Source organism: Photinus pyralis, unplaced genomic scaffold (genome assembly GCF_008802855.1).
Source record: "Photinus pyralis isolate 1611_PpyrPB1 unplaced genomic scaffold, Ppyr1.3 Ppyr1.4_LG7, whole genome shotgun sequence".
Taxonomy (NCBI): Eukaryota; Metazoa; Arthropoda; class Insecta; order Coleoptera; family Lampyridae; genus Photinus; species Photinus pyralis.
Genome location: NW_022170738.1, coordinates 1,896,011 through 1,913,616, shown reverse-complemented (window position 1 = coordinate 1,913,616; position 17,606 = coordinate 1,896,011). Strand labels below are relative to the sequence as shown.

General features: G+C 34.5%; 2 protein-coding genes across 2 annotated transcripts; one reads left to right on the top strand and one right to left on the bottom strand.

The window, feature by feature from the left end:
* The first annotated feature begins 200 nt into the window (after positions 1-200).
* On the top strand, positions 201-1,278 carry LOC116175454 (homeotic protein empty spiracles-like). The gene has a single exon (XM_031493583.1). The coding sequence runs from the start codon at positions 667-669 to the stop codon at positions 1,276-1,278; it is 612 nt and encodes a 203-aa protein (XP_031349443.1). The 5' UTR covers positions 201-666.
* Positions 1,279-8,821: 7,543 nt separating this feature from the next.
* LOC116177380 lies at positions 8,822-9,941 on the bottom strand. Its single transcript, XM_031496350.1, has 6 exons — positions 9,904-9,941; positions 9,648-9,858; positions 9,346-9,597; positions 9,136-9,299; positions 9,001-9,091; positions 8,822-8,958 (listed from the first exon to the last, which is right to left on the bottom strand). Exons 1-6 carry the CDS (start codon positions 9,925-9,927, stop codon positions 8,882-8,884), a joined length of 819 nt encoding a protein of 272 aa, XP_031352210.1. The 5' UTR covers positions 9,928-9,941; the 3' UTR covers positions 8,822-8,881.
* Between the last annotated feature and the right edge of the window lie 7,665 nt (positions 9,942-17,606).

Genomic DNA, 17,606 nt, shown 5'->3' with positions numbered 1-17,606 from the left:
GTCGATAACTTTAAGTAGGCTTTAAAAGTGTAATACTCCGGTTTCGATTGTTTTCTTTTTAATAGGAAAGGTGTGAACGGTGGGCCGGGTAGATGTGTAATTCCATTTCTATTGACTACCGGCCCAATGGACTTGCCACTTTACGTTCCTGGCAGTGTAGGCAGCTAGCCAATGACGTTTGTCACAACCCCCCTCAAAAATAAACCATTTAATCTCTACCCCCTCTCACTAAGGTGGAATGGTTCATCAAGTTATTAGCTCTATGGTGTTACTGACGGTAGCATGCATCTAACCACACTATAAGTGTTAAGTGGTGCTAATTGGAGATACTTAGCGAAGTAATATTGGCAATATTGAGCGCGCGTTTTCTGCGGTTTAAATTTCGTGGTGGTGTGAACGATACATTTAAGTTGAGGTGAACATTTTTCTACAAAAAGTGCGATGAAATAGTGAGGTGCGAATATTTTGGATTGGTGTGTTCCGACGGAGATGCTCACAATGTTGCTAATTTTCAGAAGACGGACCATGTCATAAACCCATTGGGATCGAGTACTTACGGTGTCAGTATGCGGCGGGTTGGGCTTTAACTTAAACTCGAATGTTGGTATTCGTAAATCTAAATGCCATCAAGGACTTAGCTTGCTCCCACCTGTATTAAATCCAATCATGATGCCACTCGCACCAACACCTATCGTACAAGTGCCTTCAAAGCCAAAAATTGGTTTTTCGATAGATTCAATTGTCGGCGGTGCGAACCAAATAAGTCCGCAACACTCGCCGTTGCATTTATCGGAGAGTTCGGCGCCCATATCACCTTCCAGTGACGTAGAAAATAGACTGAATGTTTCGCCAAGTCACCTGAACAGTTCGCCGCACCGAACGAACGGATCACCTCAGCGATCACCAATTTCCTCGCCAAAACCGCCAATAATGGTACCCGGCATTCCTGCTCACACACTTATACGACCCAATCCGACCTACGACCCGAGCATGGTGCCCAAAAACGGATTCCTACAGCCCGAAATGATGCATAATCACGGCGGGCATCCGTTCGCACTCGCGGCCCATTTTCAAGGCGCCGCTTTGGCCGCGGCGTTAAGTGCCGGACAACCTGGTTTTCCACAGCCATCGCCGATAACGACGCACGCGACACCTAGAGATAGTTATCCATTATATCCTTGGCTTCTTTCGAGGCACGGTAGAATATTTCCTCACCGATTTCCCGGGGGTAAGTCAATTTTCAGTTTAACAATACCGTGGTCCCTAATCGGCCTGTAGCTATAATAAGAGAAAAAAACGTATAGATACCGAAGGATAAATTTATATTCTGTTAAAAAAAAATCTATTCGATCTTATCTGCATGTGAAATCCGGCAGTCATAAATCTTCAACATCGTTTTCTTGACAGCATCTTTAACTCAGATCATACATCACGCGCATTAAACTGCTTTATTTTGTTTAAACGTAAAAATTTACAACATTAATATCATAGTATTAGGTAATTTTTCATATTTTCTTGGAATCGCCGTCGAATGGATAAAAGTTGTAGGTATACGGGGGGAATCCAGACAAGACGACTGTTATGCTTCGTTGAGAAATTGACAGCTGTCAGTTGCTAATTAGATGTCCATTTGTCATTTTCCTTTGTTACAGACCTGTAGATAAATTAATAAGCGTATACCGTCAGGCTTTATATGTACCGGAAGAATGTTGTAACGAAATTTAAACTTTAATTGAAATGATTGCTGCATATTTTTGACAAGTGAGCATGCGTGGTTAATCAGTATATATGTATTCTTTCTCAATTTTAAATTAATGCCCAAACTCGTGGTGCTAATCAGTAATCACTGTACTGTAGCACCAAGTGATAGGTATACTCTATCTATACCTAACTGTAACTCCTAAGTGGGTACAAAATATATACGTACCTACTTATTCCTTATTTTATTAAGAATTTGTCGTTCAGTTCTTCATTAGTATATAAAATGGAACTCTGAATGTGTTTCGCATGTAACGTGTTTAGAAAGGAAATAAATTTTAAATATGAAAGCATTTTCTACTAACATAAATTTAAAGTAAAAAAGTACAAGTTATGAATAATGCGACTAGGTATATAAATTAGTATGGAGGAGATTATACCTACCTATTCCTTTGCGACCAAGTTTTTTGTAATACAAGTAGGTACCGTTATGCGCCCCTTTAGTGTAGATAACATAAAATGCTCGGCGCATACTGTATATTATACGATATGTGGACAAACACTGTTGTTGAGCTCAAAACCTTTTCAATTAAATCATTTATTTATTGTCAGGAATACCAAATGTGGCTATTTGTGGCATGTCAATAATGTACAAATATACCTAAATATAAACAAGATACGAAGATTCGCATATACGATTTGTAGTATAAGTATATTCTTTGTTTCGTAGCTCGCATTTGGAAACATGACTTTTAATCCGGCTCATATTATTATTATTATGGTCGGTGTTTCTCTTGTCAGAACTCAGGTCTAGCCTGGCTAACTAATGGCACGGATTAAAATCAAGTAACGATTAGTGTTTGTGTCTGTACGTCGCTCGTCTGGTTTTAAGTTATGTCGGGTCCTAAAAAAAAATTTAAAAAATTCACATTATTATTATTATTATTACTATTTTATTTATTATTGAGCATCAGAGTTAATGATTTAGACATTGTCAAAGTTTACAAATATAACATGTAAAGTGTAAAAAACATTAGTCACAAAACAAATATAATGATACAAATTAAACTGACAAAATAAAATTCAAATAAGTATATAAATAGGTTAAACACAGCGGTTCTAAGTGGTGCCTGTGGATCGGAAGAATTCAATAGTACTAGTACTGATCCTTGAACTCGTAGAAATCGATTCGTGAAGATTTGACATCGCTGTCTCTTTTCGTTCTCGAGTTATAGACGAGGAACCTCGCGAGGAACAGACGCACCTACCGATCACGGTCGAGTACGGCAGATACAATCGTCACTTGATGCGACACGGTTGTCTTTTCGCCTTTCACGAAACTTATAACTTTGTACCCCTACCCATATACGAAACGAAACCGTTGTAATGTGGGTATTAAAAAGAATTTACTTCTGAAGTGCGACAAAAATTATAATCTGAAACTGGAATTGCAAGAACCAAACTGGGAGGACGCATGGTTTCATGTTGAGGAAATTATGCGCTTTCTAAGGTAGGAGAAAGTAAATTTTGCTCTTTTATTGTTTATATTTATGTTTCATATAAGTGGGCGAACAATCTTAACGATAAAATGCTCAAAATTGACGGGGGGGGGGGGGGGGGGGGGGGTCACATTTTTCTTGTGCCCGTTTAAATGCAGTCGAAGTGTATTTTGCGCTGTTCATGTTGATATAGGTAGGTAGGTAAATAATGAATTAAAGTAGTCGAGAATTCAAACATCTAATTCCTAGGTATAAGTAAATCTATGAACTGGTAGGCAGATATTAACTAATATTTGTATACTTCTCACGACAGTCATGACTGATATAGATTGATCTCCCCCTCCCCCCCTCCCCCACCCCATTCAAGGGCGCAAAATAACAACAACAAGAAAAGTGTGCCTCTGATTAAAATTCATGCAGTCAGTTCTAACGTCACAACATTTAGGTTCAGATCAAAACCTTTACTTTGTAGCATAAAATAGTGTGACTGTTTGTGCTATATCGTAAACGTGTAGCAATCTAGTTTGCAAAGAACAACAATTAAATTGGACCATATGGTTTTATGAATTAAATAAATGTAGCAAACAAACTCCTGGATATGGCTATAGCTTGGCATTGCGTATTATATGGCTATATCTATCCCCTCGGCTATCCCCTATCAGTTCCGTATAAAAAGCGTTTATTGTAGACTAAAACCCTATACGTACCTATATAATACGTATAAATGTCCGGCGGATATTGCTATATACCGATATACGTTTGTGGTGTTAGGTATATACGTTTATCAAACGAATGCTAAAAAACGGTTATTTGTATACGTATTATCAACGTAAAAGCAAAGAGTAACTAATAATAAGAGATGCAGCGTATCATTAAATTGTGAAATAGTTTGAATTTACTCAGCGCTGGGAGGGCGATACCCTGGCCCTCTCGTAACTGAGTTGAATAACTAAAATGTACCGTAAAGTTGGTGAGATTATAGGTACCTGCAGCAAAACGGTAACGGTAACATTATTCATGGCGGTGTTGCCAAAGATACTCTCCATAATTTCAAAGCTGTGTGGGCGAGAGTCGAGAGTCAGGTTACTCAAAGCAATGCGTATCAAAGTAACAACAACATAAATTGTCTTGCACTTCCCCGGTCATCACCTTTCATTGTGATCATTCTATAAATAAAAAATATAATCTGCCACCTGTTTAATTCTTTAATGATAATATTACTGTCCTATACTTCCTCCCATTATTTACATAAACTCTGCTATGTACTTGTTTACATCTGTCCTCAATCGATTATTCATATGCAATCAATATTTGATACTGCCAATCCCCTAATTATAACATGTTTATGTTTTGTAAAAATCCGATTTTTTTACGGCTACCATCGTATAAGCAAATCGTAATAATTATTTGATATCAGAATAAGAAAGATTCCTTATTCAAGGGCGCTAACGCTTAACGCTAACGACGAAGTGAAAACACATAAACAAAATATCGCAATTTGAGAACAATTCATAATTTTTTCTCATTCGCAAAGGCATTTACAGAGAAGTTGCCTTGTCATACAGCGACGGCGCGAATAGCTACTCGTCATTTAGGTATAGTTTGCACCTAGGTGAGGACCATTGAATTTATAACTGTCAAATTCAGTGCTACGACCTTTTTCTACTTGGTCAGATGAAACAAAATGTAATTGTACAGCACGATCAAGGGATAGGTGCGTTTAGTACGTCCATACTTTCTTCCATCAGATCGTTTATAATTTGCATTACTGCCTGTCTCTCCGTGTACACGATATCTTTGTTTAGAAACGTCCAATCGCTTTGAAAAATGGTACACACACACACACACCCTCACATGTAACATGTTCTTAAATAAGAACTACTGTTTTTCAGCTACGTAGACGATCGGGTCAAAAAGTTACAGTCCAAAAACAATTTCGAGGATGGGGGGGTATTGGTTATATATTTTTTTAGTATTAAAATTTCGCGATTACTTACTGTGTATTTTACGGATGCAACATCCTGTATAATTATGGAAATGTGCAACTTTTTGATTTACCCGACAATGTTACACAAAAAGAGTTTGGGGGTATGTTAACGACCATTTTGAATGTCTGGCTAAAGAAAGAATGCGCAAGAATCTCTATAGCTAGTGCCACTTTGAGTTTATTTATCCCCATTATGGATGTTGCAAAAAAATCTTGGCATTGGGGGGGACTATGGTTAACGCTAGCGTCCCATTACTTCAAATAGCAAGCGCTGTGTTCATCAAATTTAGTAGGTACCACAACACTTTGGGTTCAGATCATTGGTAGAGCAAAATCTTCATTGATTCATTAATTTCGCCGCGGAAACTTTGAAATGAGTTGGCTTTATGCACAATAACATAACAAAGAGACAGATCGACATCATCGAGATTTTGTTTGTTCTGGATTCCTGGTGCTTCAAAACGTGTATTCTCGTAAAGTGGGGAGTGATTTAGATTTGCCATTATGTTAATTCCGTAGAGGAAATACAATCATACAGAATGCCCAAATCATAACAGTAATCCTTTTTCAATATGCGTTAGTAAATTTACCTAGGTACGTAGCAAAGAATACTTAATCTTTGCTAGGTATAATAGTTATTTATGTATTAAGGGCATAATAGTGATGTTTATATTCTCGAGGGCGACGAGTTAAAAAGATCGAGGGCCTATGGCCCGAGAGCTTTTTAGTCGCCCGAGAGTATAAACATCAGTTTATGCCCGTGGTACATACACAATTTTATGTTTTACAAATAGTTTTCTTCGTCAAATTTCGTTTACAAAATAATTCATTATGTTTGATCGAGTATGCGTGTTCGAATTTGCTAATGTGATTGAAATCATCCAAATGTCAAACGTAATTTTAAATAATTCAATTCATCGTGAATGAGCAAGAAGTTCCAGAAACTATACGAAATAAGGCCTATCTTGTGATTTAGTAGGTATTGACAATTAATAATTGACGTTTCCAATTTTCAAAGACCTGCAAATATTTGTTTGTTTTGTCATTAAGTATAAATGAGTTACTATAGTGATACTTAATGCCCTAGGGCATAAAGTGGTACTTTATGCCCGCGTATCACAGATATAAAAATGTGCTATGATAGGTTAGTAAGACATAAAATTAAATTATGTATGAGTATGAAATAACGAGGAGTTCAAAGGTCGCTTTGCAAAATAATATTAAATAAAGATGCATGATGTTATGGCATATGGCAACATTGCAAATGGGAACCTACAAGGCATCGTCATCGAGGTTAATTAATTAATAATATTTCATGTGGTTAGGCAACACATTTAACAGATAACTATTTCAACGAAACCTATTCCGTTGTACTTCTTATTATTAAGTATTCTTTGGTAAAAGTGAACTCTATGGTTTATATAGTTGAATAAAAATCGTATTTTAAATGTAAGCATAAACTTTGTCTACACAAACACGTCATACTAGCAATACCGAATTTATCTCTTCAAAATCGCAACACTCTCCTGCGTTCCTGGGTCCACAAATATATAATACTCTACCGCAATATATATCTAAAGAGTTCCTGTAACCTGCAGCAATTTAAATGTCAACTTAAAAGTTACTTAAATGAAAATTGTTTTTACTCCATCGCCGAATATTTCAAATGTTGTAATGAAAAGTAGTATGTTGAATTGTCTATTTTATGTATCTAATGTTTGTCATAGTTTAATGTCTCATTAATTGTTTGTCTTACACTTATTCTTGACGCTTCCTATACAATATCGATAATTGTCAAAAGGAATTATAAATAAATCAAATCAAATCAAATCAAAATGCTTCAAATCGTTTTTAGCGCATTTTTGAAAAAAATACGCTATTATATTCGTTATTGCTGGCAGGCCGGCTGTCCGCGTGAGATCTCCACAACTACAATAGCTAGAGAATTCAAATTTTCACTAAAAGCTTTCTGCTATAGTGTAGATGTGCAAGCACTAGTCTATTTTGAGTTAGATTACTTGTGAGATCGATAATTGAAGAAAATAATTTCGATATGGGTTTCGGAGGTGCTATAATTTTACCGTTAGATGCTTACCAGTATAAAAACTTATTATTTACTTTGTGATTTGTTTTCCAAAATGAAGACGTACCGTCAATTGAAATTAAATAAAATTAATTATTTAACGCAGCCAAAATTACTCCTGAGATCGATACCTAATTTTAAACTTCGCTAATAAAAGACTGACCTGCATTACCAAAAAATGCGCTTTAGTCATGCATATGCTGATTTACAACTTGTTTAAACGTAAGTGTGTTTCATAGGATGTTCATTTTCATCAATTCATAACTATAGAGATGTCAAAAGGACCGCCCTTATTTTTTTTATTTACTGCATTGCCAATGCACGAACTCCGATTAAGAATTTAATAAAGAATCCCCATCCAAAATTTCGTCCTAATTGGCTCATTCGTTTTCCAGATATCGTGCTAACGGACATACGAACAGACATCACAAAATTGTGAACTCGCTAGGAACTCGTTAATAATGAAACAGAAATAGTTCAAAGTTTTATCTTTGTGCCAAAACGACGCATAACGAGGGCATATTGAATGTAGGTATGTGTAGGTTTTTAAGAAAAATATTTTTTGTCTGGTTCCATCTTAATATACATATACGCACAATATGCCTGTACCTGTACAAAAAAAAAACGAACTTGCATTGATTCCTCAAGCATCAGAAATCGTCTCATGCAATTTACAAAATGGTTTTCATCTTAATAATACAAGACTTTGACGTATATAGGGTGTCCTGGCACTTGGATCATTGCGATGAATTTAGGTACATAAGTAAATAAAATAAATAAATAAGTAAATAAAAAAATAAAAAAAAAGTACGTTTATTTCTCATAATAAGGCAGCATTCAATTGTTTTTATTTCAGAAAACAAATGAGTAACGAAAAACAATTAATTTTTTAATGGCAGTGCACCTTTTCATTAGACTCATTTGATAGAGATTTTTTTTCTCTTTTTGATGATAGGTATAACATGTTAGTATCCTTATTCAAGAAAATTTTTCAAAAAAAATTATTATACCTAATTGGGAACAATAATTACATACATACATCTAAATAAAACAAATGAATGTGTGCCTTTCTTATTAAACCTTGAAGACAAAACGAAATTAGCAGTAAAATGGTTTTCATCGCAATGAATGTTCAAAATGTATTAAAATTAATTTCTTCTACACGGGCGCTAATGTGTAACGTCATTGAAAAGAGAAAAAAAATCTCTATCAAATGAGCCTAATGAAAGTGTGCATTGCTATTTAAAAAAAATGAATTGTTGTTCGTTATTCATTTGTTTAAATAAAAACAATGGAATGCTGCTTAATTATGGGAAATAAAATGTTAAACTTTCATATAGAACAATTTTGTATACAGTCGATATTTACAGAGTTATATACCTACTGTCCGTCCATCTGTTCGCTCGTCAGGATATATAAGTATACAGATTTTGGTTATGTTTACGTAAAATTTCGCGGTTGAGATCTTCCTGAGACCAACGCCCTGTTCTTTGACACTCGCGATAGTCACCTACACCAATTATTTGGACAAGTTATGTATTTTATAATTTATTACCTAGAGAAATAAGAACCTATTTAAATACACAGCAGGGTTTCAATTAATAAAATTGGTCATTATTGGGATGTTAGCTTGCTGAAAAACAACACCAATGGTTTCGAGCAGCTAATATTTTTAATGTAATAGGCCGAACCTAAAATTGACCCATGAAAGTTAGTAGACGCTTCGTTCTCACCTAATGGAACGTAGAAGCAGAACAACTTCTCCATTTGGACTTCTTTCAGCTGCTGCTTCACAATCGCTTTCCCATTTTCAATTTTGAACATCTATAAAAGTTATAGGTAGCGTTAATCGATAAAAGGGGGATTACCGTAACTTCCGACCTTGGAAACTCGAGAATTTCAATATCTGGAGATATTACCATATACCCACAGGACACAGTAAAACCGTGGGCGGGAATATCCTTCAATGTGTAGAATACCTCGACAGGATTGGCAAACTTACCGACAGTTGGTGTGGGTGTTGAGTACCAAGCTTAAAAAAATGCTGTGGATTGCCGCTGGTTTGTGCAGGTACATACTAATAGGCAATGTCTTATTATTGATGATTGTATGGACGCAGCTATAATAAGAAAGGTTTTCAACGGCTAAAGGAGTTCGAGGGGTCACAACTCGTGATTCTGGCCTCTCCTGTTTTACATTGGCAAGCTTCTGGCGCTTGTTTTTCGTTTCGGGCGATGAGGGTGGCGGTAAAGGCTTAGGCCTGTAGCTTTTGAACGAAAGGTCCATGAATTTCAACGGGGGTCTAATAGTGCGACGGGTTCTCCTCAAATCTAAAACCATCAACTCGTTGCGTTTTGCTAGTATTACGCAGTGACTTTACCTTCGGCACCGCCAGCCAAAGTAAATTTTACCTTTGAAATACCGTGCGATTTAGTTTTATTTTCTGGATTTGTTTTTAATCGCACTTTGCTTCTGGTTTTTCGGGAACAGTTGACGGGTCGCGACGCTTCCTCAAAGCATTCCTGCAAGTTTCTTACTGCACGACTTCTCAGCCTAAGTCTCAGACCGGCTTTCAAGGATTGTCTTCGTTTCTAAAACGCAAAGATATATTTGAGTCGCGAATTTAGAGTAATCACCTCAATTATTTTGGAAACTGACATTTCTGCATTAAAAAGTGCAATTGACATGAAGTTTAAATGAAGTGTGCCACCCATACACTTATTTTGAATATATTTTAGAATAATCACAATTTTAAAGCTTTGCGATTTCAGCACTCTTTGGTTCGGGGTATCAAGCGCCATGCTGAACAGGTGAAGAAGGAAACGAACCAACAAAGTTGAAAATCATCTTTCTTTTCGATAACAGTGGGTAAATCTTCTGGAAGGATTTGAAAAGATAAAGACAAATTTTGTGTAGGTTAAATTTTACTTACATATAAAACACAAAAATTCATTATCTTCATTTAGTCTTAAATTAACATTTTAAGATCGTAGTGTGCCTAATATGGTACCTTGGGGAACTCCATTTAAATATATCTAAATTAGTATCATTGCAAGTAAATTCTTTATCTGTAATTAATACCTACGCTGAAGCCCGTTTTCATTCTTATATAAGAATGCATTCAACGTCTTTTAGGTAATCAAATTCGTGATGGAAACTAATAAACGTTAACTTCTAATGGCTTCGCATCAAAGGTGGGTGTCTCGTTTTATGATGGGCACAAGTTATAATAACCGATTTAGACGTTTTACTTATGCAGTTCTAACACCCAAGCGACTATTATGGAATATTAATATTTCTTTAATGGGAAACATAAATAATCTCGAAAAACCGACACAGAGTGTAGAAGTTACACAAATATGTTAACATGGATTTTGCATAGTGACATAAGTTTACATGCGAAAAAAAGGCGCGCTTTTTTTAACCTGTTTGTTGTTAATTTCATGTTTCATATAATTACAAGCAAATGGGAGGGTGGATTCCTTCTTATATTTTCTAGACTATCATGGTGCCTGTAATGTAAGCTAAAAAATGACGTTTGCAACTAAGAACCTACATGAAGCTATGAAGGAAATTAATAGCTACACGTTCATAAATTACTGCTCAGCATTAGATCATTACAATGTATATTATACAAACAATTATATATAATTATATTACGGCGTTTCCTATGCTGAGTACATAAGATGTACATTTTTCTCCACTGGCTGCAATTAATAAAATTTGGCATTTCTAAATGAGTTAAATTGTTATTAATGTGCCGACTTTAACTCATTGTCTCAATTTTTTAATGAACTGAACACTGCAATACATTTTTGAGAATTTTTGATCAGTTCCAAAGATTCAAAGGTTTGTCTGAAAATATATAGGATAAGGTGAAATGTAGCGAAGCTAAACGTGCTATGGTAAACCCTTTGGCAGTGTACGTGTTAAAAAGTTACACTCATAGGTACATTGCTTAATTTACCCCAAACACCCCTAACATTAAATACTTTCGACTGGACATGTTTATTCGCTAGAACTTTCGATAACATTAAAACGTAATTAGATTAATACAGAAACGATAGCTATAATTTTGGCGAATACTAAAACAAAAAATAGAAACTTAAACGCCAGCATTAGACTCTTAAAAAGTATCTCGCGTGATTATTTATAAACGTTTATATTAATTACTCCAACTTTTCAATGGTTACATAAAAGATATATTCGGCTAATAAGTAGTCTTTAAAAATTAGAATTAAATAATAGGCAGCGTTACGGCATGCAAGGGAGTAATCTAACATGTAAATGTTTCCTCAGAAATGAACCATTCCAAATTAGACACGCAGGAAGAAATTTTCGTATACGAACCGAACTCGAATTATGATAATTTGTTAACGTATTAAGAATATAAGATTATAGGGTGTTTTTTGTTGATACCAATCGTGAAATATCTTGAACTGGAGTAATTATTTACACATTAGCAGTGTTAGTAATTATAGTTAAGATCGTGCACTATCATTAGACTTAAGTTACCTAAATTAATATAGGTGTAATGGCGCAAGTATATATATTCACTTATTATCCTAGTTCTCTTTTCCTTTTTCTAATTAACAAAATCAATATAGTTATAATCACATAAAATCTGAATGTTGGGCACCAGAAAGTAAGGAAATCCTATTTTTATAGACCTATTACATTCTTTATTTACATAACAGGAATTACAAATTATTAATGAGTGAGCAATTTACTAGTGGTTATCTTTCGATTTGATACGGAATCAGTTAAGTTCACAATGTAACTGTTTCATAACGTCATTAACATAACAAAATTAAAATAAATGAATTCGAAAGTAGATAGGTACTTATTGGAATACTGCAAAGGGTAGGTAATACTTTCAAATGGCTTTGCTGTCAATATAATTCATCATAAATCGGTTCCAATGAAACTCGAAACAGTTCCTTAGAACACAAGTGTGATTATAAATTTCCTAGACAAAATGGCTCTAGAGATCAATAGATAAATTCCATTCGACTGTATCATATTCACTTAAGCTAATGCATTAAAACATTAGACATCAAATGTTTCTATAGTTTATAAAGTATAATGAGATACTTCCATTTTGATAAATGAAACTGTAACCAGTGGTTGACCGTCAATTATCGTTGCCCCAATCAGCGTCAGTGAAAGCTTTCATTTCTTAATAATTTCTTTGTTGTTTTCTTATCAGCGATAACACGTCCATCAGGAAACTAATTAAATTTCACCTTACGCAACGCGATAACGAATGTTCTTATCGTAAACGACCAGATATAACCTTTTATAACTCATCCGAAATTTGACCAGATGTGTCTTACTTTTAACACTTTCTCGCACCATATCTGAATTGAATAATTTACAAAATCGAGAAAATTAAAACGAAAGTACGCATCTACACTCTAAAAGGAAAATAAATACGGAAATACAAATTCAAACAAAACGATCATACCTTGTATTTATTAGTAGAACCCAACCGCACACGCTGTGAAAACTGCAGCAAGGTCACATTCTCTGTTGGGAGTCACCTCTAAACACCTCATAAACATCGTATCTTCTTTAGATTTTGCATCATCTTACAGATAGCATTATTTTAAAAAATGGATAAAAACACCAAACTTTGAAATGATATATCTCCTAAACTATAGATGCTAGAGGATCAAATAAAATATGAGATGAAAGGTACTTTTACATTCTACAATTTTGAATAAAACATAGTATTACCTAAACATTGTCATTCCATTGGCGAGTTTTTCAGAAAAACCTAAAAAGTAAGACATATTTTTTGACTTTTGACCACAGAAATTTCCTCCGACGTTAGTCGCATTGGCAATTTTGGTTATTCCTCTCTCTTTACCTTTTAAACAAGTCGGAAAAATAAAATCTTCTATCGGACCTTTTATTACCATTTAGCATTTTTACATCTAATTTTACTGTACGAACAGACTTGAACACTCCCCATTAGGCCCTTCCATTCTTTTTGTGGACACTTCAACGTCGATATAGCACAAAACCTATCCTTGTTGTCAGTTTTCTTCTTGTTGAGCTTCCTCTTAGGACAATTCGACTTGATTAGTCCGAATTCACGACATCTATAACACTTCACAGATTTCTTGAAGTCACCTGACCTTGGTTTCCCAACATATGCAGCTGCTTGGTTTGCACTGAAGTTTACCTTGTACATCCCCGGTAATTTTTGAACTCTTCATGTCCATAATCACTGGTTGATACTTCTATGGATCAGCTATCATTGATGTTCCAATCTATTGTTCCTTAACTTCCAAACCACTTAGCTTAGTTACAGTTACTTCCACTATGTTTACAAATTCCTCTAGCGATGGACGATTCTCAAGCTTTGTTGTTATAAGCTTGTGTAGAAGCCCAACTTTCCTAGTATTTCCAGAATCTTCAAATGCTTTGTGTAGACTATTCCAAAATTTTCTTGGCTTTTTTCGCTTGACGAATGTGGACGAATTGAGGGATCAAGCAATACAATCAGCTTTGTATCACACTACAACAACTTTTTTCCATCTTCCTTTTTACCTTCAACACCATTCCATAGATCCTCCATCTGGTATTATGCATGCACAGCAATCTTCAAGGTATCCTAGTTCTCACGTCCTTAATGTCAGTGTCAGGTAAATTAGCAAGAGTCACTCTTGATATTTTTGCAGCGAGTAATTAATTTTTAGCAAAAGAGCGTAGACCCATAACCTAATGCAGCTAATTAATAAGTTTACTATCAAAAGAACCCATTTTGACAAATCGAAAACTAACTTTATCTAATTTAAGGGAAAAAAACAAAACTTTTTCTTCAACACTAGTAATGTAAGGTTTACATAATTTTTAAAGTTTTTATAATATTTTAGGTTTATAAGCTTCCAAGGTTTCCTAAAGTCTCTTTAAGGTTCCAACAATGTTTAGTCTTCCAATGTTCCCCTCCAGGGTTTTAGGTTTTAGTTTTTGGAGTTTCTGTAATCTCTAGACGTCTAAGCTTTCCGGAGTAAGTAAAATAGTTGCTATAAGTTTCCATAGTCTTTAAAGTTTCTACAGTTTATGAACTAACGTGTATGTCACGAAAGTTTTGAGACAAGAATTTAATTTATTTAAACATATCTATATTTCCCTGTACATACTAACTCCAGGACAGAATCTTTAAATAAAGGGTAGAACTCCATTTTCTTCTATGGCACGTAACTTTTTACCAATTCGTCGCTTAATTTTTTGGACGTTATTAACGTTTGTTTCTACTGAAAAATCAATCCCCTAGATCAATTGTTCCTTCGCTTTTCGTCCATTGTCCATTTGTAAACTGTTCTACGTCATAAAAACTAAAATTCTTTGACTCTTCCCATAATCACAAGAATCCGAGTCCGGCTAAAAGTATTATGATAGTTAACTGTAATAGATGTTACAAATTTACTTTTTCTCCTTTTTGTCTAATCTTGCTATATCGTCATTAAATTGGGGTGGTCCTTGTTATGTAATTATATTAATATGCCTCGGCTGCTCGTCGGCTAATATCCCTCTTACAAATGTTCATAAATACCTTTATTGTTTATGCACCTGGAGTTCTCTAGATGTTGGATGTCGAATAGCCTAGATCCGCCCCATTGACTTGGAATTGGTAAAAACAAACGGACCGATGAGACTCTGGGCGTGGCTTTCGCTGATTGTATCTTCGATGTCGAATTGAAGTTGACAATTTGCACGGACCGGTCACAGAATTCGCGGATTATGTTCCGTCGTTTTCGTGTATGTTGTTTTTTCTTGAAATACTATCAAAATCTTGTTTAGCGGTACGGCGGTTGCCTGGTGGCGTAGATATCTTGCTGTAGGTGATATCTTCGTTCTTCAAAAACCACCCTAGGGAATGATTTAGCTTAAAGCGCGCCACACACTATGGAATTATGACTGGCGCAGTTCGACGTCTGAGGCTGCCCGTGAAGCTTATATTTATAGGTATTTAACGCCGTATTATCGTGCCATGCTAATTTATATATAATGGTAGCGCAACTCTTTCACCAGCTTTTGTCAGTTCGATCTCGGTACTGAGCAGACGTATTTATCGCTTTCATTTTAATAAATGCCTCTCCTCATTTACCTCATTCCGAATATACATACGTAAAGCAGTATTTAGAATGCTAATCTATTTATACCTAAAATCTATCTATAGCCTCTTAGTGTCTATAGTGTCGGTAATTTCCACCAGGGGCATCTCTTGTCTTCAAACGTAATTAGCTCACGCAATCGATTATTTAAAAAAAATTAACAGCATTAAATCACATTGTTTTAAATTCGAATATGATCGAAATTGTGTTCAATCTCAAATTGACCACCATACCGACGCTTATAAAAATAAATGAAATTCGTGAAATTCAACATACAAGGTGACCCATCTATCAACATTATATTTTCATGTTTATTGCAACCATATTGAACAAAACTCTAGGAACTGGCAAATATGTTTAAACAAGACATATACTTTACTAATAATGATTTTTTGATATATGAAGAAGCTAATTTGTATTGATCGAGCATAACAAACATACGCGTTATACGGAGTCAATCGACAATTTTACGCCCTAGTAGCCCGGCCAGTTCTTTTGATCTTTACCAATAGAAAACATTATAATTGAGGTTTCCGACTTGAATTCACACCCAGAAGTACATTTATTAGGATAAATTAATTTATCCTTACAACCTGGATGAATTTGAGAAACTCTAAACGAAAATCCACAAAGTAGGTGTAAAAAGTGGTCTCCAACTACCGTGAAATAATTCAAGTTATTGTAATAATTAGTCCTAATGCGGTTTCTCGCAATTAGGAACGTAAACGTATAACAGTTGCCATACAAAGAGAAGATGAACAATTTTGATAAAAAAAAGTACAATATTAATTGAAGTTTGAAACATTAACAAAAATTTTTAGCGCACTTATTTATCAATTAAGACAGTCGTAAGTAGATTTTAAAAACACCTCTCCTCGTTTCTAAAAAGAAATAATTAAACATAATTATGTCCCTATTCTTTTATTAGCGTATACCGGAAAAAATGGTAGGATAGTGGATAATTTAACAAAAATTAACTGTGCTATAAATTAAAATATCATTAAATGGGCAAGCGTACGTTAATTTCCTGGCAACATTTTTTAAGCCGAAGGCCAAAATAAAGATGATCAAACTAAAGATAAAATTATAGCATTTCACTCTCACAGAAATGAATATCTTAGGTATGAAATTAATATGTAAATTGAGCATAAATTCTGTTATTAATACAAACTTTGAGAACTACGTTAATCATAATTAAAGATAAATTTTAATGTAATTAGCGTAATGACTATCGATGATAGTTAAATATGAAAATTTATCATCGACAAAGTATTTTTTTAAATTGACTTACCGTATTTTTGGGTGTGCGTGTCGTTATAAATTACAGTGTAATAGGTAACGTAATTTCGGTTTAAAAATGAGAAATTTTAATAAGCAAATTAATCGCCGGTATACCTACGACTATTTTGATTCACGGCATATTTAATTATACATTTTTAGAACTGAAACACGATGTTTTGAAACCAATAAACGGTATAATAATAACCTTTCAACAAACGCCAAAATTTCAAATTTAGATCTCCAATTAACATTTTTCCTTTTCTGACATTGTAATTCAGGCACAGAGCAAGGTAAAAGAATTAATGCCCGGTACGTGTCGGGGTTTAGCAAGGACCACATTGGAATACGAATGCGTTAAAAATTACAAAAAAAATTGAACCTCGCGATTACATCTAATTATAGAATTTTCGTCGTAATTAGGAGTGTTTAATTGCAATTCGAAGAAGATCAATTTGATATTCCGAACGTGTACTTTTTTAGGTGTATTGTGTTGGAAATATTGTTTTAAAATTCCAGCGACACCCGAATGGCTATTAAACGTTAATGTTTCTGTTTTCTCCTGGTAGGAAGAGTAAGTGTCTGTATTAATGCCAAATCGAGATGCTAATTGCATATAAATAGTTTGAAGTTTGCAAATTTATTGTTTCGCTTGTATAAGTATGTGCTTTATATAGCTTTCCGCAAGGCCAAATTGCGGTTACTTATTTTATAAAGTACGGTATATCGAAGTTTAGGTACGTTGCATACAAAACTCCTAATTTGCTTAGAAATATCTTGCGGAATTACTACATTAAATAAATAAATAAATACGTGATGCCAAACAACTAGATTACCAGCTTATTGGAAGTTAAAATTTATGCAAATATAAAATGTTTAACATATATATAAGGAAACATTAATTGACAATATACATTTGCTGTTCACCATTAGAT

Bases quoted from the DNA above. Each gene is read 5' to 3' on its own strand.
- LOC116175454 (XM_031493583.1), top strand. From the start codon at position 667: ATGATGCCACTCGCACCAACACCTATCGTACAAGTGCCTTCAAAGCCA.
- LOC116177380 (XM_031496350.1), bottom strand. From the start codon at position 9,927: ATGTCAGTTTCCAAAATAATTGAG. The intron at 9,859-9,903 runs GTGATTACTCTA...TTTGCGTTTTAG, and splicing joins CAGTTTCCAAAATAATTGAG to AAACGAAGACAATCCTTGAA. The intron at 8,959-9,000 runs GTGAGAACGAAG...GGTCAATTTTAG, and splicing joins CTGCTTCTACGTTCCATTAG to GTTCGGCCTATTACATTAAA.